Source organism: Brachypodium distachyon, chromosome 1 (genome assembly GCF_000005505.3).
Source record: "Brachypodium distachyon strain Bd21 chromosome 1, Brachypodium_distachyon_v3.0, whole genome shotgun sequence".
Taxonomy (NCBI): Eukaryota; Viridiplantae; Streptophyta; class Magnoliopsida; order Poales; family Poaceae; genus Brachypodium; species Brachypodium distachyon.
The window spans coordinates 71,015,739-71,042,668 of NC_016131.3; the positions used below are offsets into that span (position 1 = coordinate 71,015,739).

At 46.1% G+C, this 26,930-nt stretch overlaps 5 protein-coding genes and 1 non-coding gene across 10 annotated transcripts; 5 read left to right on the forward strand and 1 right to left on the reverse strand.

Moving 5' to 3' along the window:
• Positions 1-37: 37 nt before the first annotated feature.
• LOC104581863 lies at positions 38-894 on the forward strand. The gene has a single exon (XM_010230816.3). It carries the CDS (start codon positions 102-104, stop codon positions 651-653), a length of 552 nt encoding a protein of 183 aa, XP_010229118.1. The 5' UTR covers positions 38-101; the 3' UTR covers positions 654-894.
• Positions 895-6,201: 5,307 nt separating this feature from the next.
• On the forward strand, positions 6,202-9,893 carry LOC100822678 (probable serine/threonine-protein kinase PBL3). Of its 2 annotated transcripts, XM_024454909.1 has the most exons (7): positions 6,202-6,901; positions 7,567-7,922; positions 8,010-8,145; positions 8,249-8,385; positions 8,474-8,597; positions 8,945-9,037; positions 9,132-9,893. In XM_024454909.1, the coding sequence occupies exons 1-7, from the start codon at positions 6,841-6,843 to the stop codon at positions 9,581-9,583; spliced, it is 1,359 nt and encodes a 452-aa protein (XP_024310677.1). In that variant the 5' UTR covers positions 6,202-6,840; the 3' UTR covers positions 9,584-9,893. The 2 variants fall into 2 exon arrangements, with proteins under 2 accessions (XP_024310677.1, XP_010229119.1); XM_010230817.3 differs by lacking the exon at positions 8,945-9,037 and having other exon boundaries at positions 6,203-6,901.
• Positions 9,894-10,050: 157 nt separating this feature from the next.
• On the reverse strand, positions 10,051-13,381 carry LOC100822062 (3-dehydroquinate synthase homolog). Of its 4 annotated transcripts, none has more exons than XM_003558662.4 (10): positions 13,220-13,381; positions 12,829-13,011; positions 12,544-12,713; positions 12,018-12,116; positions 11,828-11,896; positions 11,489-11,629; positions 11,233-11,322; positions 10,966-11,133; positions 10,813-10,888; positions 10,051-10,419 (listed from the first exon to the last, which is right to left on the reverse strand). In XM_003558662.4, exons 1-10 carry the CDS (start codon positions 13,299-13,301, stop codon positions 10,295-10,297), a joined length of 1,203 nt encoding a protein of 400 aa, XP_003558710.1. In that variant the 5' UTR covers positions 13,302-13,381; the 3' UTR covers positions 10,051-10,294. The 4 variants fall into 4 exon arrangements, with proteins under 4 accessions (XP_003558710.1, XP_010229120.1, XP_014752373.1 ...); XM_010230818.3 differs by having other exon boundaries at positions 11,483-11,629; XM_014896887.2 differs by having other exon boundaries at positions 11,483-11,629; positions 13,175-13,329.
• A 1,122-nt stretch (positions 13,382-14,503) lies between these two features.
• Positions 14,504-15,259, forward strand: LOC100822996. The gene has a single exon (XM_003558665.4). The coding sequence runs from the start codon at positions 14,711-14,713 to the stop codon at positions 15,080-15,082; it is 372 nt and encodes a 123-aa protein (XP_003558713.1). The 5' UTR covers positions 14,504-14,710; the 3' UTR covers positions 15,083-15,259.
• Positions 15,260-16,165: 906 nt separating this feature from the next.
• LOC112270296 lies at positions 16,166-16,358 on the forward strand. The gene has a single exon (XR_002962691.1). It is a non-coding gene; the product is annotated as a U2 spliceosomal RNA (small nuclear RNA).
• Positions 16,359-19,010: 2,652 nt separating this feature from the next.
• Positions 19,011-21,118, forward strand: LOC100836836. The gene is made up of 3 exons (XM_003561963.1): positions 19,011-19,119; positions 19,938-20,942; positions 21,105-21,118. Exons 1-3 carry the CDS (start codon positions 19,011-19,013, stop codon positions 21,116-21,118), a joined length of 1,128 nt encoding a protein of 375 aa, XP_003562011.1.
• Positions 21,119-26,930: the final 5,812 nt, after the last annotated feature.

Here is a 26,930-nt window from a genome sequence, read left to right on the forward strand (position 1 = left end):
TATCTCGTTGTACCACACAAACGTGACCACCAAAACCCGAGGGAGCCCAACCCCTTCCCTCCACCACAAACCAGAGACAGATAACGCAACACAGCACCACCATGCCGCCGCCGTTGCCGTCCGCCGTCTCCGCCTCCGCCTCCGCCGCATCCTCCCCCTTCTTCCTCCGTTCCCCGCCTCCTCTTCCCAATCCCCCCCGATCTTCGAGACCCCTCAAGCGCCACTCAACATCCTGTCTCTCCCTGGTGGTCGCGCGGGCCTCGGCTTCCGGCGCCGCCGAGACCGAAACGGTCTTCTTCGACGGCGGCGCCCACTACGGCGACCTGGTGGCGAACCTGGTCCTGGGCCTGACCCTTCTCTGGCTGCCCCTGACCCTGGCCGCCGTGTCCCGCGCGCTGCTCCTCCGGTACCGCTTCACCTCCCGCCGCGTCACCGTCATCTCGGGCCTCTCCGGCGACGACCGCACGGACTTCCCCTACTCCTCCGTCTCCGACGTCGTCGTCGTTCCGCGGTTCATAGGTGAGTGGGGCGACATCGTCATCACGCTCAGGGATGGGACCAAGGTGGACCTCCGGAGCGTGCCCAGGTTCCGCGAGGTCGCAGATTACTGCCGCAAGATGGCCGCCGCCGAGGGGGGCCTAGGGAGCCGCTGAGGACGCAGTTGTTCTGAATTGTGCAGTGCGGAGTGTTTTTTGTGCTTGATCGCGCTTGTCTGTTGTAAATTGTTAATGTGAGGACAGAAGCTTCTGACGAAAGTAAAGAAGGTTAATGCATTCTGTTCACTGTTCAGTATGTCGATCGATAGCCTATTCAGTATGTCGATCAACATGACAGTCAGTGGCAACTCGTGTTCTTCTTGCAAGTGCACTTTCTAGCGGCATGCCTTTGTTACTCCGTGCACTCTACGGTTAAAATTTTCTGCTCCTATTTGGGACTCTCTTTTTTGTAAGCATACTCCTATTTAGGACTCTTGGTAGCGTCATGTAGCATAGATCATTCAAAACTGAGTGGTGTTAAATAGATGAGGAAAGCATGATGGGCCATTGGGATGAATGATGCCATCCCTAATATTCTAATGGGCTTTGCCAACAAAGGTCAGGTGAGAGAGAAATGGGCCCATAGAGGAGTATAATTCTAGGACATTAGTTTGCGTTTCATTCTACATTTCTACAGTACTACTTTGGTTCCTTTTTTTAGCAAAGCCATCATGACAGGATTGACATCTTTAATGATCTTCAAACAAAATTACTTCGTCTGTCAAACTTGCTAAAATAAACTCAGGAGCATCCTACCAATTAGCAAACCATTTCAATTTTGTTAGTTCTGATTAACCAGCCAATTCAGTCCCTTCTCTGTCTCTGTCTCTCTAATTACAATTCACTCCCATGTTCTAAAAAAACCAATTCACTCCTAGAAGAGATAACTACAGAAAAATAAATGAATTCAACACGTGATCAGCGTCAGAGGAGGTTTCGTGGTAGGTTTTTCACATAGAAATCCGATCAACCTGGGTGCCACCAAGTGGGGGGGCTGCGTGCCGCTAATTGCAAGCCATAAATGAAATTTTGAAATACGTTATTTTTGTCTGGTCAACCGTGGTGTTGGTGCTGAACCTGACTGCAGAGACCTCATGTTGGCTGGCACGCATGACGCTGTCATGTTTGCCGGCACACAATGACAAAGTCTGAGCTGACTCCCAAACGATCGGGCCACTGCTGTATTTTCTTTGTCTTATAACTCTGCGAGTCAACCTTGTTGGCGCCCCTGCAAACTCCCAACATGTTCAGTTGATGGCACGAGAATGAGGTAGAAGAAAGCGAGTGGACGCAGGCCGAGAACATTGCGTCGTTTCGCACAATAATAGTACTAGTAGTACAAATTCTAAAACGTTTTAAGTTGCTAGTTAATGCCCTAGTGAAGTGATGGCTCACCGGCATTTGATTCTGTCAACGACGTGCAAATTAAAAGACCTTAATTAACTTCTCCTTTTTTTTCCTCCTCCAAAAGTGATGTTTTCTCGCACTACATGCAAACAGTGCAGAAAAGACCTTCACATCTTTACTTCTCCGAACAATTCCGTACATCCACTTAAGAAAGCCGATTCTTCTTCTTGCATAATCCAGAACAATCCATGTCTTGCTAGCAAGTAGTAGTAAGACGCTTAAGATGCTTAGGGTCAGTGGCTCAGTGCGAGGCCGGTAGTAGTGGAGCGGTCTACCATGGGCCATGGCATGACAGAGCTCCAGATCAAGCTCACTTTCTTTCCTTGTTCGATAACGAAGTTCACTTTCTTTGGTTCCTTCTTTCATTTCATTTCCTTGTTTGACTGATCCTCCTCGCTCTTCAGTAAGTGGCCGTTGGCCGTTCTGAAGTGCCCACTGTATCGCAGTGAGACTCCTCGCGAAATGATTCCGTCGGCACCTGCAAATGGCGAGTTGTTTAGCATATCTGGAACGTTTTGCTTTAGCTAATCTAGCTTGTCTTTCTTCTGTTGGATCAGTGCCTAACTCCACGACCACGAGAGCAATTATTGACGGCAGCAGGGGAAGCAGTTCGTCCCACACTAGCTGCTGCTGCTGCTATCATTGCGGCGCCAGCGCGCAGCAGGGACAAGAAAGTGTCAAAGAGGAACGCGGCCATTGTTCTGGCTTTCTTCTTCTTCAACTGAAAATTTGCTGAAGAAATTGTTTTTCAGCTGGACGCGGAACATAAAAATTTTTTGTTGCCATTTGACTGTTCCGTGGAAGCGTCGGTTGCCGTGCTGGCACATGGTAGCGGCAGAGGTCGCTGGATGGAGTCATAGTATGTCCGGGGTTGACTTGATCCCCGCTGTCCCCTTGACCACTCCGGCACACGATACGGACAAACACACACGTACGGGCTTTCCGATCAGGCAATTAGGGCCATGCAGCAGTGTAAACTTTTTTTGGGGCGACATGGTTGGATGGTTCCACATATTTTTGCTCCATCATGCTTAAGCTAGCTGCGTTTGCTGATGGATGGCTGATGCTCTCGCACAAAAGGGAAAGCGGCAGGCAGAGCATCATCCATGATCCATCAGCTGCTGCCGGAGAAGGGCAACGGGCAATTGGCCACATATGGATTGGCTCGGCTCGAAATGCAAAAGTCACACGAATCTCTTTTCCCCTCGGTGTTGCGTGAATAAAAGGAAGACGGATATATGCAAAGCTAACCGAAATAGATGGGCCACACTGTAGACCTTTATGCAGATCATTTGATCGGTCTGTGCGACTGTGACTAGACAGAAAGGATCTCTTCCGTCCGGCCTAGCTGTACACTATCTTCATTTTAGTCATCGTACGTACCGGCTCTTTCGGCTCTTTTACGGTACCTCGGGATTAATACGAGCCCACCATTTCGTTTCGATGGAACGGATGTGTTTAGTTAGCACTCCAACATAAACACAAGGAAGTACCACATAAAAAAAACTTAGGAGTACCATGAGTTTAAGGGTAGAAATGTAATCTGAAATTTAATTCTTGCCGGAGTTTAGGGCTAACAGTTTAATTCTCGCTGGAGTTTAATTAGGCCACGCCATGCGCCTACGATGAGAGAGGCATCCTGGAGATGCACCGGATTAATTCTTCAAGTATGGCCTAGCTCCTCTCTTGCTCGCGGTCTCACGGATGCTCGCTCCACCTGCCATTGATTGATGGCATGTGAAGGATCCTAGTGGCTGCGGCTACAAGCATCAGATCTAAATGTGACTGATTTGATCGAGGTTCATGGCAGAGCTCATCTTTCCTACATGCGTTCCAATCTGAATAGATGTTTGAATCATGGATGTCTACCGCCATGGTCGCAGTGGTGGCGAGGGAGCCCAAATACACGTCATCGTTGGTTGGGAGAGTAACGAGATGCGGGCGGCGGCGGCGCCATGAACGCCAAGGTCCAGATCAATTAGGAAATAATTAGTCCTTTAGATGAGAGAAAATACCTGAAACACCCTTCTAAATCAATGGCTGGATTTGCTTGGTACTCCACTCTCTTACATATTTCTTCCGTCCAATAAAGGATGTCTCAACTTCAATTTTAACTAAATTTGAATGCATCTATACACTAAGTCATGTCTAGATACATCCAAATTTTGATAAAGTTGAAACATTTTTTGTTGGACGGAGGGTATCATTTTCAGTTAAAAAAAATGTACTCCTAAATCTCCGTGACCACGGATGCCAATAGCAAAATCTGGTCGGTTTTGCTGTTCTGTCTGTGCCAGGGAACGTACAGAGGCGAAGTCATCGTGAGGGCCACCAACGCACTGTGGACATGGGGTCAACAACCCTAGAATCGACAGCCAGAGACCAAGGCCAAGAGCTTTCAGATTCACGCATGATCTTCCGTTCCACTGCATTTATATTTCGGCTGTAAATGTCCTGACGGAGTGACAGTTGCATTATATTAGCATTGTTGACTCCGTCTGTCAGTGTCAGGAGGCGACACAGGAGCCTATCCGTTTTAGCTAGATTCTCTACTGCCGCATCAACGACCATATCTGCATAATGGCTACTTAAATAAACCTAAAGAAGATTGATAAATTGCAGAAGCTATAGAAGTCAAAACATCCAATGGGATGGGAATCAAACGACACCGGCTGCTAAACATGTCGCCTTAATTAGCAGCCAATCCGGTGCTCCAACAGCCGAACAACCTTCTCTGTCTCGTGTCATTCCGGGAGCTCAATCGTGGGGCCATCGGCTAATCGACGGAACCGTTCAGACACGTTTTCTTTTCGGTGATTATGTTGCTTGCTAAGTAAGCATAGACAAAGAAGTGACCTGGTGAGGAGAAAAATTAAGTTAAATTACATTAAAACTGAGGCTAGCATCACATTCTCATGCTCTTTCTTTATTGTTGAGTTTTATAAGTGAGATGATAAGGTTGAGTAGGAGTATAGCTGACTAGCTAAGCTAAGCTCGGTCCCAGCTCCAAGGCTAAAGAGGAGTTAGGAGTATACACATATAAACGGCGAAGATACGTTGAAGCTACCCAAGTTTGGGCATGCATATAAATGGGAGAAATGGACAGGATACCCTACATTGGTATCTTAAGTACGTAGAGAATGTAGTAAAAATATGAGGGGGGTTATAACTACTCTCTCTGGCCCAAAATAAGTGACGTGAAATTATATAGATTCTTATACAAATCCGAACGGAATGAGTATATGTTTAATTAATGGAGCCACTTCCTTGAAGTAATTTTAGGAATTTGAGATATGAGAATGGGCTTCATTTGGATGTAATTATTGAAAAACTTGGAATTGGATTGGTTTCAATATCAAATCCGCCATTGCATCGAAGGGACTCTAATACCAATTTTGTTTGGTTGTACAAGATAATACTAGGTGGAATCAACACAACATCCCGTTCAATTTTTTGTTTAGATGTCCATTGACTTGAGTTCGGTCCGAGCTCGACGGAGTTCGTCTGAGTAGTTGTTGGAGCTTGCCGAAGCTCATACACCAGAGTAGTCGTCGGAGCTTGCCGGAATTCGTCAAATCTCACCGGAGTTAACCTGAGTTCACTAGAGTAGTCGTCGAAATTTAGTGCAGTTCATCGGAGTAGTCGCAAGTGGTATCGACGATGGCAGGCGCAGTCGTAATCCATTTCCACCCAATTTGGAAGGGTAAGACTCTGATTCAGGAGAGAAATCCAACACAAAGAAATTGAGTGTTCAATTCTATGGACATCCAGACATCATAATTCACAAAAAGTAATTACAATTCCGAATTCCAGGCTTCAAATGGGGGGTAGAAGTTTTTCGAAAGAAGACGGCCAAAACTTCCAGATTTTCATCATACTCTTCAAAATTGTTTTACTGCCAGTTTCCTAGAAAATGTCGTATTTATTACGAACGGAGGTAGGCCATCAGTTCGTGTAAATCAAAATAAATGGACACAGGAGTATTTCTCAACTTTAAGGAAGTAGACATCACAGTTGATGACAAAGCATCTTGACTGATACGCCATCCTTTTTGCTTCCAACTCCCCGTGCAATCTCAAAGTTTGCCTCTGCAGCCATACAACTTGTCCTTTTTTTTAGCCTACCATATGCACTTTTCCCAGGGGGTGTACATTCGCAGGGATCCTGTGTGAACAAGGGATGTATATTGAATATCTAAATTCTTCAAGGATTTATGTGCAAAGATACTGCCCCATCCCAACGTGTACAAGAAGAGAGCGACAGGGGGGAAGAGACGAGCCCCCCTGTTCGCAGCTCCATTCCCACCTGAGACCCGAGATTGGTCGGTCAGTGGCTTCTGGCCGGCACCTGGCTCCCCCGGAGTTCCACCCTCAGGGCCTCAGCTCCCTCCCTCTCTCGTCTCCTCCTCCTCTTGCAGCCTCAGATCACGCGAGCCTCTTCCTGCCTGACTGCGTCCCTCGCTCTCCCTGCCGCGCCCGTGCGGTTCTTGGTGAAGGCGTGGCGGCCCGGCAGGCCTCCAGTTGACCCGACCGACTCCCAATCCGGTCAGCTCGGAGGCGGCGGGGTGAGATTTCAGTTGACTTTTGAAGCTTCTTGCTTGTTTCTTCCTGGGCTTTGCGGCTGCCCGCCGGCCTTGCGGATTTTTCTCTCTTCCTTCAAGTGGCGGCCGATATCAGCTGGAAAGCCTTGCCAAGTTTGGGGAGGACTGGCTGCTGGGTTCTCGTCTTCACCGGCGAAATACCCTGGGCTCATTTTTCAGCTGCTGCTGGTGCTTCTGATCCTCTTGATCCCTTCTTCCTTCCATTACTGGCCCTCTCTTGTTGCTCGTCAGTACGTAGCTTAAGAAGGAGAAGGGATAAGGAGAGAGGGAGAGATACAGGACAGGAGCGGATCAGAGATGGGGAATTGCATGAAAACCACGGCGCGGGTGGATCACAGCATGAACACCGGTGGTGCCTGTGAGTGACTTCCTTCCGGCTTACCCCCTTCTCGGAAAAAAAGCTCTAATTTGCTCTGCATATGCTATCATATATCCGTCAGTTTCCACTTATATCTACTTATGGTACTAGTACAGTAGCTTGTGGATTTGGTTTGTGATGAATTGTGCTGGGTGCTCCAGCATGGCTCGGAAAAATTGAAGGTCATGTTGTGCATCTAACACTTATAGTATCAGCTGCGTCACTAGTTACTTTTGGCTAGCTTGTTTCTCTTGTGCACCTTCGCTTCTACTTCTGTTCCTCCTTCTTATACTTCTGTAGGGTAACAATAACATAGCAAGGATAAGAACATTTATTGCTTCTTAGGCTTGGTTTCTTTGGGAGTATTAGTTTCTTCTTAGGCTTCTTTCTTAAAAAAAGAACTTCCCAAGCTTGATATCCTTTAAATTTCACGGTCAATGGAACAGAAGTTTTCCATTTCAGATAGCAATTTTTTGGCATCACCTTCTTGACAAGGTACTAGAGTTATAAATGTTGTTATGGGATAGGGAGGGATTTTTCCAATTCTGATAGACCTAGAGCACTGGATGATGCTAAATTTGCAATTCATAAGTTCAATAATATCATTGTGATACCAATTTCTTTGTTCTTATACACATTTCCTTTGTTTGTTGCTGGGAAATCAGATCCATCAAAATTGACCAGCAAAACAAGCCTATCATCCGTCCCTTCCAGCAAGACCAACTCAACTCGTTCAACTTTCACTCTGCCGTCTATAAGAGATAGGAGTGAGCTTCCTACTCCACGGACAGAAGGTGAAATCTTGTCGTCTTCAAATTTGAAGGCCTTCTCCTTCAGTGACCTAAAAAATGCGACCAAGAACTTTCGACCCGACAGTCTTCTTGGGGAAGGAGGATTTGGGCATGTTTTCAAAGGTTGGATTGATGAACACACTCTTGCTCCTTCAAAACCGGGAAGTGGTATGGTTGTTGCTGTCAAGAAGCTTAAGCCAGAAGGTTTCCAAGGGCACAAGGAATGGCTGGTACGTCCAAGACTCTTTACCATTGTTCTCTACTGTCCTTTCGGATTATTTTTTTAATGTTTCCTGATTGTTAATTTTCCTGCTCAGACAGAGGTTAACTACCTTGGCCAACTTCATCACGCGAATCTTGTTAAGCTCATTGGTTATTGCACGGATGGCGATAACCGACTTCTGGTGTATGAGTTCATGCCCAAGGGAAGTTTGGAGAATCATCTGTTCAGAAGTATGTATTTTAATTCATATGGTTTCTCCTTGCTAAATCCTTGATTTTCATGTCTTAAATGTTCACGAGACAACTATAATCAATAATACATCTGTTCTTTCAGGAGGAGCTGATCCTTTGTCATGGGCAATAAGACTTAAGGTTGCTATTGGGGCTGCTAGGGGTTTGTCATTTTTGCATGATGCAGAAAACCAAGTTATATATCGTGATTTCAAGGCATCAAACATTCTCCTTGACTCGGTATGGTTGAAAAATAATGTTGACTGATTACAAGCATATCTTACTTTTTGAGATGCTTGTGTAACCTTTTGTTCTTGATTCAATACAGGAATTCAACTCAAAACTTTCAGATTTTGGTTTAGCGAAAGCAGGTCCTACTGGTGATAGAACTCATGTTTCCACACAAGTCATGGGCACTCATGGATATGCAGCTCCAGAGTATATTGCAACAGGTAGAAGTTACCTTTGTTTGCATCATATTTATGAAAACGGGGCCATGAGTCCCTTTCTTTTCTATCATGTAACATCAGTTTATTTGTAAGATATTTTCATGTCGGATCCTTGCTTTGCATCAGCTAAATCCCACTATGATAATCTTGTTGCCTAAAAGCATCTTTTGTCAATTACAGAGTTCATAATAATGGCCTATTTCTTTAAATAGAATTATACCATTATGACACTTGCGCATCATGTAGATTATCATTAAATTTATTCCCTGAATTCCCTCCGAAGTCAACTATATTTGTCTTCTGTTTTGTCTACATTTTCTGAATTCAGCATTTCATTGTTATATGTCAAGTCAAACTAACCTTTCATGGAGGAAATGTTCCACTCTACTTTATTCCTACCCAATTATTCTTGGATTTTAGAAAAACACAGCACATCTGGACAGGTACTGATAAAACCGCGCATAAATAATAAATAAGCAAACATGCATAGTTTATTTCCAGATCAACCTATTCTCATATTTTATTTAATATTCACAGGTCGCCTATCTGCAAAAGCAGACGTCTACAGCTTCGGGGTGGTATTGCTTGAGTTGCTCACAGGGAGACGAGCCCTGGACAAATCGAAGCCAGGCATAGAGCAGAACCTAGTCGACTGGGCCAAACCACACCTGCGCGACAAGCGCAGATTGTACCGCGTGATGGATACGAAGCTTGGAGGCCAGTATCCCAAGAAAGGAGCGCATGCCATTGCAAACCTCGCCCTGCAATGCATCTGCAACGATGCCAAGATGCGGCCACAGATGTCTGAGGTGTTGGAAGAGCTGGAGCAGCTGCAGGAATCCAAATACAATTTGGCGTCGCCACAGGTGGACAACCGGAGGACCTCCAACACTGTACTGAAATCGCCGATGAGAGTCCAACCTTCACCACGGCGATCTCTTGGAGCGGCGTCGCCATTGCCGGCATATAGGTCCGCACAAGGGCATTAGAAAGCACGGACTTAGAATTGGAAGGCATGTACCTGCATTCTGCAGGCTGTATATTTGGTGGTGTGAGCATTGAGCAGTGTAATAGTAGTTGTTTCTAGTGATGCTTCTTGTTCTTGGTCATCTGTTACTTAGAATATGACCATGTCATTCTAAGATAAGTTGTTTCAACTAGATGATAGGTGCTCGAACTTGGCCAAACTTGTGGTCTCGTTCTGTGCTGTTCTTGTTATTTATTATGTCTGAATCTCCGAAGTGATTTTGCTCAGAAAAAAAAATTAATCAGGCTAGTACGTTGGCAATTTCTTGTGAAGCAGAAATATTCCAGTTCACCAGTGAGCTTGATGAGAAAAAAAGATTCAAGTTGTCGGATGTAATCTTGCTGTTCTTAACATTCTACAGATGCCGTATTCTCAGGGGCACTTCTTTTCCAGATAGGGACTGACACTTTGTGGGTCAAAACTGAAATGTGAAACTGTGAACCACTGAAAACGACTCCTATTTGCAAAATTATGTGATATGAAGAAAAACAATAACTTTGAATTGCAGTTATCTACAGACACTTGTTGCACATTTTGCTTGGATTAAATGGTGATTCAGATATGACGACTTGGTCTGAAATTCACCTGATGATTTAACACAAATTTGCCAAGAAAGATAAAACAGTGGTGCTGGTCCAGTGGTCCTGAAGAGGCATAGGCGATGCAGTTTGTCTCATTTCTCAACAATAAACTCCTGGATCTCGATTCCAGTGTGACGGGCGCCGCCCTGCTTCCTCACCAAAACTTCATCACCAACTTTCAGTGATGTCACAGGAATAGCCTTTCTTCCACCAGACCCTGCACCAAACGAACACAAAAGTCCTGGAGTAAGCAGGTCGAAACACACTGGTGATTGCTAACCTCATGGTATTCTAGACGTAATCTAGCAGAGTGTTGATTGTATGAAATTGATCCATAGTTTTGCACAGAAGGTTTCATTTGCCAGAGAAATATTGTGCTTGTTGGTCCCAGTGTTCCATGTAGTGTTTTTAAGGCAATGCTATCATGTAGTTAACTATACAGAGTTGCATACATTGGAACTGTAACATTTCTGTTTTAATTATTGACAGTCTGACTTTGAGACATCATACGGAAATAAGAAAAATTGTATATCTTATTAGAAATATAACTCGAACAGAAGTTTAGTGCGTTATTTTCAAAGTTTGTACCCTACTGCTCTGAAGGGTTTACCTCTGTCAGGAGTGATAAGTGCAACCGTCTCTGCATTTTGTAGGAAAATGCTGTATGTATCATGTCCAGAGCTCTCCTGCAGCAAGCCCGGTAATGTTGTTAGCTTGACAATGGATGTACAGTTACCATCAGAAGGAAGATCTTTGTATGTACCTTGGCTTCGACAAGGATGAGAGGCCTTGATTCGATCTTAACACGGCCGACAATTGCAGTACGCCACAGCCCATTTTGATCAACAACAATTACTTCTCTGCCTGATCGTAACTCTGAGAGGTAGCTAGTTTTGTCACCAGGGACTGTAACATATGCATGCACGGGCCCCTAAATTGGAGAAGAACACATTCATAGAATCCTGTGTTGTACACCCGGTACTGTAAGACCTGAAGTAGCTTTCTGCAACCTAAAATGTTGAGATCTTACCGCGTTGACCCTGAAAGGCCTGCTAGCAATGTAGTTTGTCTCCAAGCATTCAGAGTGAACAAGGAACATTCCTCTCGCATAGGAGCCAACCTGAAAACAGAATACCACGTATTAGTCTAGACACTTGGAACTGGTGAAATGCCATGCATTGGCATCCATGTGGATGCTTTTATTAACCAGTCCTGTGCAGTAGGTCCCAGATTGTATTCCCATTTTATTTTGCCACAACAGTTCAAATTGAGAGACGGACACAAACCAGAAGACCTTCACCGGGTTGCATGATACTGCAGAGATCCACACAAACACGATCACCCATACCTACAACTTCAACCTTTGATACAGTAGCCTTTGTCAACTGTAACTGGCTCTTTGTCTCATTCCTTCTGTCAAAATAATCCTGAGTGATTAAATGAAGCAATAACAACCAGTAAATCATACAGTAATCAATGGCAATAGCAAAGCATGCCTTCTCTACACTATTTTTTTTTATATACATACACAATGATATATCTAACTTCACATGAGACCACTATAAATTAACAGACATGAGTTTACTAAACACCAAAGAGGTTTGAAAATAGTTGTGATAAAATACCTTTAGTTTAATAATATCATCCATGTTCTCTACTTTAAGTACAACTCCATCAAGCCCTTGCTCCAAGGCCTGCAAAATGAGTATCATAAATTATGAAACAATGTTGTATGATATAGCTAGTGATAATACATAACATCATTACATGCAAGTATGCTGCTGTATGTTGAAAGTTGAAACCTCTTGAAATTACCTCAAGAAAAACTTGAGCCTCAGTTGAGTTTTTTGAAACAGCCAATACAGTTCCTGCAAATCCCTGGAAAGCAGCAACTATATTTTCTGCTGGAATAACCTATGGAATTTGGAAAAGAAGACACCAATTAATGCTTCTAATAGAAAAGGTGTATTTGCAGTTTTGTCACTATTGTTTGCAAGTGACTGATCGGGTTTGAAACAGCAAAAGAAGTCCAACCATAATTCATAAAGGATATAATGCGTAATGATGTATCATGTATGCGCACTCATTACAGATATAATCCCCCCAAAAAATTGCTACAGATGTAAGGAAGTACTTCAAAGTTCAAAGACAAAAAAAGGCCTTCCAGGATAACTAAAAAGTTTAGAGCTTAGTATTGTACAGGCTCAAGCATGACAGCTTATCTGAATGTGCCAATTCAAACTAACTAGTATGTCATGTAAATCAAGACTTCAAAAGTTCTAAGCCATGTGATAGGGAGGAAAATAAGATATGCTGATACGGCGATGTTCAATTGTCTCACCTGCCAATCACCTTGAAAGTGAATCACAGTATTCTGTACTTCCACATTGTCTGGTTGTATGAGTTGCAGCTCACTCGGGGAAGAGATTTTAGAAATTGCGGCAACTTTTTTATTTCCCTCATCAAAAATCTCCAGGCCATCAATATAGAGAGGAAGGATGCGAGCAGTTGCTGCAGTACACACACAGAAATTTAATTGGTTTAGGCATTGGGCATGAAAGACATCTATCTAGTTGAACCAATTGACATAATATCACGCTTGGAACAAACGAAAATGTGCTCTCACATGACCAATCATTGGCGAGATCTTTGGATCCAAAGAGGAAAGTGCTCCAACCCCTCTCCACGGCTGCCGTCATCACCTGTCGGTTCTCTGTCCACACCCACACGGTCTTCCTTGACTCTGCAGGCGGAGCCGGAGAAGCGCACATCTTGATAGACGGCAGACGCGGGCAAGTTGAAGATGATGCTGCATTACAAATCCCAACTGTCAATCAATATTGCAACAGAAATCCTAAATTCTTCACATTTTGAAATCGATTCTGAAGGAGTAGTGGAATCAAAGTGGGCTTTTAGGGTTCCTGAGTTCTTGGGTTATGAGCAGGTACGAAAGTAGCAAGGAATCTGAGAACCTGTGAGCCAGAGTAGCAAACAACGAAGGGATGGAAGATTTGTACCTGTTCTTCTGGGGGCAAGGTAGGAGGCATGGAAGCAAGCTAGGGCTTTGGCGGAGCCCAAGGAGGAGGAGGATACGGCCATCTTCGGTGGATGGTTTTCGGTTTCCGGTTTCCCCCTTATTTTCTCCTTTTCCCCGTATTCTCATTTCTTTTTGCAGTACCAAAAGTACTGCTAGCATATTTCTAATTTCTGGAATGAAGACACGATATAATTTTCGTGATGTCAGAACCATGATGTCCCACCATAGCACATGAGGAAATATCATGTGGGAGTGGGAACTATTTTACGATGAAATCGGTCGGAACAAAATAAATCATATGTCATGTGTCTTCAGAAAATCTAAAAAAGCACGGAGTACAATTTAAAGTTGGGGTCTGATTTTCTATGTACTCCCTCCGACCCATATTACTTGTCTCAAATTTACCTAAATATGAATGTATATATGTTTAAAAAAAGTTTAGAGACATGTAATATTTCGATAAGTAGTTCCAGTTGGAGGGAGTAGATTTTTTTTTGCGATGGTCTATGTAGATTTTTTTTAGAAAAAAAAAAGCTCAAGTTTAAATTCATTGGGGATGAAACATCGCTTTTCATGCTGATTTTGTTACGCCTAACATTTCGCCTACACTATACACGGGCAAGCGCTCGATCAGTGTCCTGGATCGATCAGGTGCTCGCGTGGATGCTGATCAGAGCGCCGCCCGTGTGCAGTGCAGTGTAATCTTGTGTCGATCACCATCGACAGGCGACGGCCGGCCCGGCTGCCCGTGTGCCTCACACTCCCGTCGTCGAATGGAAACGCACACGAACGAGCTGCCGGGCCGCGTTGGACTTTTGCGAGACTCACTCAGCGACGCGTCCGTGTCCTACCAGATGCCCTGACCCGTGTTCATGTGTGATCCTCGATGGGCGATGCAAACGCAAGTCTACGCAACGGACCGACCGCGTCAAAGATCCCAATCGCGCGTCGTCGGCTGCCCGTGTCCTCCAAACGGATAGGTTGCAAACAGTGCGTCGCGTTCCTCTACACGTCTGGGGTGACTCGATGGAGCTGTTTGTCCTAGGGGCAGTGAGCTTGCTTTTGATTGAGCCCGGCCGGTGGAGAGCCAAGTCAGAGACGAAATCGAGAGAGAAGACACGGACGAGTGGCGGACAGAGAGGTTCAGGGCTGGTCCAAGGACGCGCCGTGTCGCTTTCCATGATCCCCTGTCGTCGCCGGGACCTACCAGGTCCAACGGCTACCCCAAGACGCAGAACTCCCTACTTGCAACACGGCTTCATTTCGCAAAATACTACGGGAGTAGCTCCAACGGCTCAGCCCGCCCACGATCCCGTCTCATATAAACGAGCTCCCCACGCCCTCTCCGTGGAATCCACTCGCCCCACCCACAGAAGTAGAAGGCGTCCAAATAAGCAGAGGAATCCTTCAAGAAACAGAGCCGCCCAGCAAGCAGAGGACTCTCTGTCTCTCTGGCTCTGCAATCTCCGCCATGGCCGGCTGCTGCGTCTTCTTCCTCCGGTGGCCATCAACTTCTCCCGCACGCCTCGGGTACCACTCCCTCGACGACGAGGCAACCGCCGCCGCCGCAGGCCCGTCGTCGTCGTCCCCGGTGACGGTGGTGGTGGGGAAGGAGCGGCGGGAGTTCGCGGTGGAGCAGCTGGTGCTGGACACGTACCCGTTCCGGGTGCTCCTGGAGACGGTGCCGAGGAAGGAGGAGCGGAGGGGGGGCAAGGCGCTCTTCCTCGACGTCGACGCCATCCTCTTCGAGCACATCCTCTGGCTCGCCTGCCAGCGCTCATCCGTCTCGCTCCTCCACCTCGACCTCCGGGAGATCATCGACTTCTACTCCCAGGACGCCTGACGTTTCTGCTGATTTCTTCATCGGTTGTTTCCTTTTGTTTTCTTCTTCTTTTTCTGATGCTAATGTGTATACTAATGATGAATGAATCCCCTGTTACAAATTATATATGGGAAGAGACAAACCGTAAAATAGTGAAATGTAAACTCGCTTGATCTCTGAATATTCAGTTGCATTGCAGCGACCTTGTGAGTTCTTCGCACGCACAGGGGCGGAGGCAGGAAAATTGGACAGGGAGGGCCAAGTAAAAATGACAAAAAATGGAAAAACAAATTCTTGAAAGAAGAGGAGAAGCCCAGTCACATGTAGCTATTTGGGGGCAGGAGTGGCTGTCAGGCTGCTTTTGGCGTAAAATATGAGAAGTCCATTAGTGAAAGAGCAGATTTTCTGTGGCTGCTGTTTGTTGTGTGTGAATGTGGAGGGGGGCATAACTATAGAATACACAAATTTAGGCAGAACTAATCCTAGGTCCTAGCAAATTTTCCTTTTCATGGCCCGGGCCTTGGCCCCTGCTGGCCCCCCCCTCTCCCTCCGCCACTGCGCACGCACCAACTTCTGAAGATTCTTGTCAGCTTCCTGGCTCTTGAACGTGCTTAGCTTAGTTCAGCAGGAAACCACCATCAGGCAATCATCGACTTCGAACAACACGCTTTCCGGTCACTTTCACTCCATATGGGGGAAGAAAATGTCAATTGTTAGCTTGCGCAAGTGACATTACAGTATATGTGCATCCTACCTACATATCGTGTGAACATGACATCCAACAAGCTAAACGCCTTGACTCCTTGACCATTTCGTTGCAATGATCTTGCCGATCAAACCGTCGTGTTTGCATGCCGACCTCGAGACAAAATGAAATTAAATAAACCACATTTCTTAGAAATCCGGCATGATTGGTGCCTAACGAGACAAAACAAAAAGCGCGTTCGTCCGAGCATCGTCTTGTGCACGCACCCGACTCCAGCTATTTCCACTATTATTATCGGCATCAAGTCATTATCATTTCATAAAAAAAAACTGCATGAGAAAATCATTGTAGAGGATATACTAAAGTTAAGATTATTTTTATCGTACAATTGGTTGCAGATTCCAGTTCGAACTTGTTCCTATTAAGTGTAGTATCTGTTCTTATCAGTTTAATATCTGATATGTGGGCCATGTGCCCACAACGATATTAAATTTATTTTGTGTGGGGGAGGGTCCACCACAGTAGCTTGCTGCTGGGACCTTCGCGTGTCGCCCAGTGCGTTGCACTGCTGCCTGGGCTGGCGCATCCCAACCAAATCGAAACAAAAAACTTGTCAGATTAGCCCTATTTGACGTAATAATGTAGTTGAGCTAGTCGTAATTGTTGGAACTTTTGATTCCTTGGTTATTCTTATCTTAGGTGAGTTTTGTTTTTTCTCTTGCTCACCTCAAACTTCGGAGTAGGATGTGCCACTTTGATAGAGGAACTTTTGTTTCCTTGGTTATTCTTTTAGCTTGGGTTAGACTTTTGTTTTTTCTCTTGCTCACCTCAAGCTTCGGAGTAGGATATGCCACTTTGATAGAGGAGCATTACCTTTATAACAGCCAGATTGTCACAGCTTATTAGATTCCGATGTAGCGTGGTGAGTTTGAATACATATGGTGATGCTGATGTTATGAGAAGAAGAACTTTTTGCACAAGGTAATTTTTTGTGTGACGAATTATTTCTCAAATCCTTGGAAATTTTAACACAGACCCTTCCTCGAGTGATTTGACCTGATGTCAATACACATACCAAATAATATATCCAGTTGAAACTATTTTCTCTGATCCTCAAACAACGACAACAATTTAGGATTAGGGAAGTAATTTTTATTTACTGTTCCATAAAAAGAAAATGCTGATAAAATGTGTCTTTGAAAAGCTTTCTCGTGTGCCAACCCGATAGTCTCGGGTGAAAAATGGAAATTAACAGAGAGAGACAATCTTTTCAGCCCAAAGTGCAATTTTTTCTCATGGCTTGTGACGGAAAACGAAATATGGACAATTGGCTGTCTAGCTTTTTTTGGTCTGCCAAATTATGTAATTTGTGCGAGCGTCACAAGCGGGAACGAGAAACTACATTACACTTTGTTCAAGTGTATCTAAAACTCTACGTACCTAAACTTGGCTTGGTATCCACAATTTTCACCCTCCCATTCTAATAGCTTCAACTCAGTTAAGGATTCGTGGATGTGTACTTTTCGCGGCTTGCAAAACAAAACAAAAGTTTTTAACTCTTTAATCATGCTCGCCTCATGGGAGGTTTGGAAAGAGCGAAATCTCACGTCTTCTGTTATGTCGTCTTCATGCCATCCACGGTGTTCGACCACATCTCTATTTTTGGGGAAATAATTATTGAAAATCGTTGACCTTTTACCTTGTTTCAACAAAAGAAGAAAGGAGATCTAGTTTAAAATGGATTTAACTCGCCAAGTCGAGGAACAACTTTTTCTACAATAACCATTCCATAATATCAGAAGAAAACATATTCTAAGCTCCAAAACACAATGATCTGAGCATCTACTCTTCCCAACGAACAAAGTTCCGTTCATCCCGCCTCTGCAATGCCTGCAACCGAATCGCTTACCAGCCAAGCCTACATAACCGAAAGTATCATAAACATTCCAATCACAGGTGTCCAACGCTGTCGCATGATGATTAGTTGATTATACTCCCAAAAACGTTTCTTAAGCATATCCTTGAATTTCCATAAACGAACGGCGAAAAGCGTTCTAAACACAAAGTTTCCAGCTCACTGAAACCTTAGTCGACGTGTGACAGATAGCAACAATACATTCTCTGCAAGCTGCCGCTTAGTCGCCATGCGTAGTTGCGCCAAGAAAGCTGCAATCTGCATCTGAGCTGGACACACACGGGTTCGCCGATTTTTCTCGCCGCCCTTTTGCTCCGGGGAAAGGCAATTGTGCGTCCCAAAGCCGTGTGGAAGCTAGCAGCCAGTGTGCTTGGCCTTGGCCCAGCAAAGCAAGGCACGGACATCAATTCTTCAGTCGTCACCAGCTGTAGCCTCTTTCCCAGACGCGTGGCGTACAACGTTCTCGGTCGGGCAGAGTCATGGCCTAATCACACCCGGCTCAGATACAGATTGATCATTAGGAAGGAAGGGGTTAGTTAAGCCCTGAGATTTGGCTCTAGAGTGGGCAGCCCAGGGCCGAGCCGGCAAAATTAGAGGCCTTGTGCGAAATTGTAGCTGGGGCCCTTCTATCTCACTAGAAAAATAGAATGATGAACCATAATAAACCTATCCTAGTCTTTTTCTGAGATTGAATCAAATCTTGTAAACCTTTTTCTTTTACGCTTTTAGGCACCAGATTCATACTTTCTAAATGACATGGCTGATTACTTGATTAGGCTGATTGCTCTCAGATCTTGAAACACCAGGTACAAAATAAAACAAAGTGAAAGAGATATGGATTGCATCAACAATCTATTGACTATTGTGTTTAGGGATTAGGATGCAAACACGCCTGCGTTGGAGCTACTGATCGAAGACGAACACTAGAATTGCTGCCTGTCCTTGCGAGTGGCGAGACGAGATCAGCCCGGCTGGCCGGTCAGGAGAAAACTAGAACGATCGGCCGCCAGCGAGCACGATACACGCCAAGGTGAGGGCCAGCCGGTCAGGCGCCGGACCTCGAGGCTGCGTGTCCAAGGCGGCGGCAAGCTCCACAGGCCAGCGTGGGCAGAGCAGACCTGCTCATCGATCCAACATGCACGAAGATCAGTGTTGGAGATCAACACTAATCTCTCTTACGTATACTTGTTGCTCTCCTAGGTGCAGCTCGTCTTGTTTCTTTCCCATTCCCAGGTGCAGCTCGCCTGCATGCATGGCAACACATGGTGCGGCTGAATGGCGGCCACTGCCCGTCCATGATGTGGCCTAAACCACGTCCAAGATTAACGATGGCTCTTTACATGGCTATGAATCTTTATTTTTCAGGGTACAGAGAACCATGCACACCATCCGTCGTCCACTTCGACCAGAGCCTACGGCTGTGCCGTTGGCATTGCCGTACACACCGTCGGGATTTGGCAGCTTGTGCGGCTGCGCTCACGGCGTCCCTCTGCGTGGCGTCCATCAAGACACCGCACACGGTGTCATGCTGGACGTCGTTGCTCCACGCAGGACAACGACTACGTCATCAACACGTAGCCGTCTATTCCAACATCTACGCCGACACTCTTCCCCAACATCGTCCAAGCACTGACGAGGCGAGGCTTTACTCCACCGACTAGTCCTTCTCCGATGACGTAAGTATGTTAGTTGCTTGCACCGACGAGGTGCTGGCAAGTCATCTCGTCCGACATTGGTAAGGCGGTCATCCCAAGGCTTGGCACCGACAAGGCGAAGGCCACCCATCCTGTACGTCTAAGCCGACGAGGCTTAGACATCTTCTTCATCGGACAACGACAAACCGGTGGTCTACGGGTAAGCATCGTCGGAGCCATGGCATACCGCCCCACCCCTCCACTTCGCCTCCATGTCCGTCTACACCAAGCACACGAAGAAGACAAGACTCGAAGACGACAGCCATTGCAGCAGCTTAATCGGAGGTGTCTCGCAGCTCGAGCCGTGGGAGTAATTAAGCGGGAGCTTTACGAGGCCCCGTGAACTAAGACACCACAATCGCCCATGTCATATTGGCCGCGCTTGCAAGCCACGGAGTGCACTCCATTATGGGAAATTGTAATTTTGTTTCTCTAATCGAGATTAATAAAATGCATATTTCCCTATGTTTTTTTTCGTGTATTTAGGTACACTGGCACGCCCGCATTTTATTTTCACCGGCGCAAGAAAGATACTTCTTAAGTATTTTTCGTGTCAAACAGACTCCGACTATTTTGTTTACCGGGCCGGCAATGAAAGGCAACCGTCGCTTCAGCGGCTCCTGCGTCCGCATCCCTTCTTCCACGACGACGACGTTGGTCTACTTAGCCGCGGCCCCCACTACACCGTCGCCGTGTTGCGGCCCGCCACGGGCTCACCGCTCTACGACCTCCACATCTTCCACACTGAGAACCCAACGGAATGGATCCATCGGAAGGTGTCAGTGACGGAGCCACAGCGCCGCTTCCCGCTGCTGATCCCCAAGAACTGCGGTCGCCTCCTGTACCACGAGACGAGCACCGTTATCTCTATAGGAGGTGAAGCCGGCACCATGGGATGGGTCGACCTCTGGCACGGCATCCTTCTCTGCGATGTGCTCCGCGACGAGCCCACGCTCCGTGGTGTGCCTCTGCCTGTGCCGCTGGACCTAGTGAGCTGCGACAATGGCCTGGGCACTGAACTTGGCAACCCAATCCCCTTTCAGGGTATTGCTTTCGTCAAGGGATGTGGTGACAACCCCGAGGACTGCCTCAAGCTTGTTCATTTGGAAACTAAGACCACTTTCGTCCCGGGTAACATTGAAACAGGGTCTTTCTCATACCAAATGCACGACTGGACGATCCTCACATATACCAACACTGCCATGACAAGCTCCTGGAACGATTGGCGCAGGGATTGCAGGATCCAAGCTTCTGACATCACAATCGACACCCAGATCAAGTCAGAGTTGCTGCAATCTGGACTGCTTGGTCCAGCATCAGGCCAAGCCTTGCACAACCTATTGGTCTCCCACCCTGCACCACACATCTCTGCTGCTGCTGATCATCATGGTATTGTTTACCTGATGGCCAGGAAAAAATACCAGCACCCTGAGGGATGGATCCTCGCTCTTGACACCAGGAACAAGACACTGCTAGGTGCAGCCGAGTTTGACGTTGAATGTCTGCCATTTGCATCCCACATGTATCGCCCTACTGGCATTGCCAAGTATATTAAACCGAGCACAGGTATGCCATTATTTTAGAGCATCTGTCCAGAAAGGAAATGCAATGTTCTATGGTTTGAGTTGATCCCTTTCTAACTGCTAAGTATAATGGAGTAGTTAATCAGAACAATTAAATTGATATGTGATTTACATTCAGCTATTTTGTAATCAACTGTGCTTTCAGTTTATATTGACTGAAATCTGCTTGGCTTTCAATTGATAGATTTGCTAGGTTTTTTTAAGGAGATTTGCTAGTTTTCAGGTGACTGAGATCTTGCATCACCTTTATTTGAACTGGCAAATGGGGATTAGGGTTAGGGATTTGGGCGTTACCTTGTTTTGCAGCCTTCCCTGCAGCTCTGGGGAGGCTGGCATTGGTGAGAAGTGTCAGGTGGGTGGTGACTGCGGTTAGGGTATTGTTGCTACTCCCTCTGTCCCATAATTCTTGTCAAAATATTACATATATCTAGACGCTTTTTAGAAATAGATACATCCACATTTAGACAAATTTGAGACAAGAATCATGGGACGGAGGGAGTAAGTGGTTTGCATCAGTGGCGGTGAAGGGCAGCACACTGGCAGCAGTGTGCTGTGGGAGCTGGGCAGGGGGAGATGGCGGATGAGACAAAGAAAGATTGTATGAGAGAGGTTAGGGTGTGGGCATTGTTGTTAGTTAAGCAAAGGTGCATTTGAACAGTTGGATCTGAATCTGATTGCCTCAAAATGAGAAAGAATTGCAAATTGCAATAAACTAAGGAGGTGCATCCATTATTAAGTATCCACAGTTGCATTAACTGAAGGCCGACAGAAGCTGCGTGAAGCCCACTTGGCCAAGGCCCAAGTCAATCAGCTGCCTCCGGCAACTCATATTTAGCCTGCTACGGACGGTGAAGTGGATTATCGAATCAACTAGTGTCTTGTAATCCCCTTCGTGGGCAACTATCTCTTCCTCCTCTCTCCGAGACTTGTTCTCTGGATTCCATCCCCTCGGCGTGACGCTGAGATTACTTGAGTTTGAGCCCTAATAGTGAATTCTCTACTGCCTGTATCGTCACATCTGGTATCAGAGCCACTCGATTCTCGGGTTGGCGGTCAAAAGTTCCACGAAAATCCACAAAAAAAAAAGAGGGGGAGAGAGAGCACTGGGTGCTGGATCTGCAATTCCTTCATCGATCGGTGGGCGCGCGTGGAATTGGCGGCGATTCGAGTGCTCGAGGGTGTGTGGTTGGGATCTCTCGTAAAATTCCACTCACAATCGGCTCTCGCGGCGACGGTGTGTTGCGTGCCCTTCTGCAACAACTCCGGTGGCGTGTGGTGGCGGTAGACTGCTCGGGTACAAATTAGGTGGCTGCACGGGTTGGTCGCGGTCTTTCCGGCGGCTGTGAAATTCCAGTGTGCAGGCCTGATTCGTGTATCAGTGGGGGCGCATCTCGCTGGTGGCGGTAGAATCATCCTCTGGTGTGGTGGTGATGGAGAAGTTACAGAGTGACCTCACGGAGGTGAAGGCTCAAGGGGCGCTCGTGGCCAAGGCACTTCAGGCTCTGCAGAATTGGATGCCGAAGGTGGATCAGAACTTGGAGACGCTGCAAACATCCCTCACAGCGGTGGATGTGCGTGTGGCAGCTCTGGAGGCGGAGCGTCCATCTGACGATGCGATGTGTACACCTCGGCCCAATGGGCACGGCTCAGTTTCAAATCACCAGGGTACTGTGTCTGGGGCTCCTCGAGCACCAGAACCTACCCTGGTCAAGGGTAAGCGCCACTTCACTCATTCTCCAGTGCAGTTTGAATTGGGGGAGCATTCGGGCAAGGAAGATGATATGGATAGCTCTCATTTTACTGATCATCATGAGGATCGTCGCTCTCATTCTCGCATGCCTAAGACTGATTTTCCTAAATTTGATGGGGATAATCCCAAATGGTGGAAGGCAGTAGCCAAAAAATATTTTTCCATGTACCATGTTCCTAGAGATACTTGGGCTCGATTTGCTACCATGCACTTCTTAGGAAATGCTGCATTATGGCTTCAGACTTATGAAGCTGAACATGAGGTTGATAGCTGGGAAGAGTTAGTGGTAGTGGTTCATGCTAAGTTTGGCAAAGATAGGCATCATCGTTACTTAGAGGCTTTAGAGCGTTGTAAACAAACTGAATCTGTCAATAACTACTTCCACAAGTTTGAGGAGTTAAGGCATAAGGTGCTAGTTCATAATAGGCATTATGACGAGGCGTTCTTTGTTACGAAATTTGTAGCTGGGTTAAAACGTGAAATTCAGAAAGCAATTCGATTGCATAAACCTAGAACTGTTGATGCTGCGTTATCCCTTGCTGAAACGCAGGAGGAAATGCTGGAGGAGGCGCGTCTGTATTCGAGCTCCAAGTTAAAACATGATTATAAGCCATCTTACCAATTCCAGGGAATTGGTAAGGGAATTCTTACTGTACCGGCTGAGGACAAGAAGAAGGGGGACAGTAAACCTGTTTGGTCTGAGAAAATGGCAGCGCTACGTGCTCAACGCCGTGCTCGGGGAGAATGTTTTAAATGTGGAGACAAGTACCAACCAGGGCATAAGTGTGCAGCTTCAGTACCATTGCATATGGTTGAAGAATTGCTTGCGGTTTTGCAAGTGAGTACAGAGTCGGACACTGAGCAGGAGAATGAGGACAGTGATAGTGATTCCTTGATGCATTTGTCCATATGTGCTACTTCAGGAACATCTAACAAGAAGTCTATGCGTCTGCAAGGAGTGATGGAAGGTAAGCAAGTCCTCATACTCATTGATTCTGGTAGTAATGGGAGTTTTATCAGTCAAGCTGCAGTGGCTGCAATCAAGCTCCAAGTGCAACCAGTTCCTGCTGTGGTTGTTACAGTGGCCAATGGAGGCAAAGTGTCTTGTGACTCTGCTGTGCCCAATGCAACATGGACCTGTCAAGGCCATACTTTCAATTCAACTCTTCGAGTGTTTAACTTGCCCCACTATGACATGATCTTAGGTATGGACTGGTTAGAAGCATGTGGAAAAATGTGGATTAATTGGCCCAAGAAGGTTTTGCGTTTTTGGCACAATAGTGTCAGAATCGCCTTGCGAGGAGTGAGGCCTAACTTGAGGCACTGTGATGTGATTTTGGTAGTGGAATTGCATGATTCCTTGGAGCAAGATGCTGTGGCTCATATTGTTCAGTTAACAGCTATGTCTCCGCAACCTTTGATTGATCAGGTGCCACCACCTGTTGCTCAGATTATTTCAGATCATGCAGTGTGTTTCCAAGAACCAAAAGGACTTCCACCACATCGCTCCTATGACCATCACATTAATTTGTTACCTGGTGTGCAGCCTGTAAATGTCAAGACCTACCGCTACACACCACAACAAAAAGATGAAATTGAGAAACAAATCCGTGAGATGTTGAAGGCTGGGATAATTAGACCAAGTCAGAGTCCCTTTGCTTCGCCTGTCCTCTTAGTGAAGAAGAAGGATGGTTCATGGCGTCTGTGTGTGGACTATCGCCACCTTAATGCGGTTACAGTTAAAGATCGCTATCTTATGCCAGTGGTGGAAGAATTAATGGATGAGTTAGCGGGAGCTCAGTTTTTCACGAAATTGGATCTTCGCTCAGGTTATCATCAGATCCGTATGTGCCCTCAAGATGAAGCTAAGACAACGTTCAAATCACACAGTGGGCATTTTGAGTTCCTTGTAATGCCATTTGGGTTGACCTGTGCGCCAGCCACTTTCCAGGCGGCGATGAACAGTGTATTCGCTCATGTGATTCGTAAATTTGTGCTGGTGTTTGTGGACGACATCCTAATCTATAGTCGTACTATGGAGGACCATGTCAATCATCTTGAGCAGGTCTTCACTCTGTTGTTTCAGAATCAATTATTCGTCAAATTGAACAAGTGCTCTTTCGCGCAACCTTCGCTGGAATATTTGGGGCACATAATTGGGGCAAATGGTGTCTCGACAGACCCTGCCAAGATTGAGGCAGTTCAGTAGTGGCCAACACCTCTCAATGTCAAACAATTACGGGGTTTCTTGGGATTAGCGGGCTACTACCGTAGGTTTATCCGCAATTTTGGCATCATTTGTCGCCCTCTGACCACACTACTGAAGAACGTTCCTTTTATTTGGACTTCCATCGAAGATGATGCTTTCAGTGCTCTGAAGCAAGCCTTGGTTCAAGCGCCAGTGCTTGCATTGCCGGATTTCGCCAAAGAATTTGTGCTTGAAACGGATGCTTGTGCTTATGGAGTGGGTGCAGTTCTGATGCAGCAAGGACACCCTCTTGCCTTCTTGAGTCGTGCATTAGGGCCGAAGAATCAGTCCTTATCTACTTATGACAAAGAGTGTTTGGCTATTTTGTTGGCCATTGAGAAATGGAAATCCTATCTCCAGCATCGACCCTTTACTATTCATACAGACCAGAAGAGCTTGGTGCAGTTGGGGGACCATCGTTTCAACACTGCATTACAGCAACGAGCATTTTTCAGACTTATGGGTCTTCAATATAAGATTGTCTACAAGAAAGGAATCACAAATAAAGCAGCCGACGCCCTGTCTCGTCGCCCAAATTTATTGCATAATTATGCGATGTCTGCAGTTCAACCTCGTTGGGTGGAGATTATCATTGAAGGATATCAACATGATCCCCAAGCGAAACAACTGTTAGCTGAGCTGGCTATTCACAGCCCCAATAGTCAAGGTTATTCTTTGACAGATGGCATTATTCGTTTTCATGGGCGCATCTGGCTGGGAGTTCATAAGGCTGCACATCAAGCTGTGTTGTTAGCTCTCCACAGTAGTGGAGTGGGTGGACATTCAGGTGTGCTAGCTACCTATCATAAGGTGAAACAGTTGTTTGCTTGGCCAAAACTGAAGCAAGATGTTCAAACATTTGTTCAACACTGTCGTGTTTGCCAACAAGCTAAAAGTGACCACAATCGAACGTCGGGCCTATTGCAGCCGTTCCCTGTTCCGCCTGAAGCTTGGCACACGGTCAGTATGGACTTCATTGAGGGTTTGCCGTCTTCTAATCACTTTGATACCATCTTGGTGGTCATAGACAAATTCACTAAGTACGGGCATTTCATTCCTCTCAAGCATCCTTTCACGGCGGCAACAATGGCACAATTATTCTTGGATAATGTATATCGTTTGCATGGGCTGCCAAAAATTATCATCTCTGACAGGGATAAAGTGTTTATCAGTTCTTTTTGGCAACAATTATTCAAACTAGCTGACACCACTCTAAATCTCAGTTCATCATATCATCCACAGACCGACGGGCAAACCGAGCGTTTGAATCAGTGTTTGGAGACCTATCTCAGATGTCTAGTTCATGCCAAACAACAGGTGGGCTCGTTGGTTGCCCCAGGCTGAATACTGGTACAACACCAACTTCCATTCTGCTCTGGGTCGCTCACCATTTGAAGTACTTTATGGGCGCAAACCTCGCAACTTTGCTATGCAGAACACTACCCAACTATCCAATCCAGATCTGGCACAATGGTTACAGGAGCGGCAAGATATGTTGCCTTTGATTCGTCAGCACTTGGAGAGAGCTCAAGCTCGTATGACTGCTCAAGCCAACAAGAAACGGATGGAACGTACGTTTGAGATTGGTGATCAAGTGTATTTGCGCCTGCAGCCGTATGTCCAACGCTCTGTCATGCCGCGAGCCTCGCAGAAACTGAGTTTCAGTTGCTTATAAGCTGCAGCTACCACAAGGGGCTCGCATTCATCCGGTAGTGCATGTGTCACTTCTGAAGAAGGCCCTAAATGCCAATGCTCAGGTGAGTACTGAGTTACCTGTTTTCACCATGGATCTCTTTTGTCAGGTCCAACCCCAGGAAATTCTGCAATCGCGCCTGGTACGTTGCGGCAGCAAGCTCAAACCTCAGGTGCTTGTGTCGTGAAGTGCTTTGCCTGACAACTGCCATACGTGGGAAAATTTGCTTGCTCTTGTCAATGCATTTCCGGCTGCCCCAGCTTGGGGACAAGCTGGGTCT

What these genes read in the sequence shown, in the direction of transcription:
- LOC104581863 (XM_010230816.3), top strand. Translation starts at nt 102, where the DNA reads ATGCCGCCGCCGTTGCCGTCCGCCGTCTCCGCCTCCGCCTCCGCCGCA.
- LOC100822678 (XM_024454909.1), top strand. Translation starts at nt 6,841, where the DNA reads ATGGGGAATTGCATGAAAACCACGGCGCGGGTGGATCACAGCATGAAC. An exon ending in AAGGGCACAAGGAATGGCTG is followed by an intron (nt 7,923 to 8,009) that starts GTACGTCCAAGA and finishes TTTCCTGCTCAG; the next exon opens with ACAGAGGTTAACTACCTTGG. An exon ending in GGAGAATCATCTGTTCAGAA is followed by an intron (nt 8,146 to 8,248) that starts GTATGTATTTTA and finishes CTGTTCTTTCAG; the next exon opens with GAGGAGCTGATCCTTTGTCA.
- LOC100822062 (XM_014896887.2), bottom strand. Translation starts at nt 13,301, where the DNA reads ATGGCCGTATCCTCCTCCTCCTTGGGCTCCGCCAAAGCCCTAGCTTGC. An exon ending in ATGATATTATTAAACTAAAG is followed by an intron (nt 11,630 to 11,827) that starts GTATTTTATCAC and finishes TTAATCACTCAG; the next exon opens with GATTATTTTGACAGAAGGAA. An exon ending in ACTTATCACTCCTGACAGAG is followed by an intron (nt 10,420 to 10,812) that starts GTAAACCCTTCA and finishes CGTTTGGTGCAG; the next exon opens with GGTCTGGTGGAAGAAAGGCT.
- LOC100822996 (XM_003558665.4), top strand. Translation starts at nt 14,711, where the DNA reads ATGGCCGGCTGCTGCGTCTTCTTCCTCCGGTGGCCATCAACTTCTCCC.
- LOC100836836 (XM_003561963.1), top strand. Translation starts at nt 19,011, where the DNA reads ATGGCTCTTTACATGGCTATGAATCTTTATTTTTCAGGGTACAGAGAA. An exon ending in GCTGTGCCGTTGGCATTGCC is followed by an intron (nt 19,120 to 19,937) that starts GTACACACCGTC and finishes CGTGTCAAACAG; the next exon opens with ACTCCGACTATTTTGTTTAC.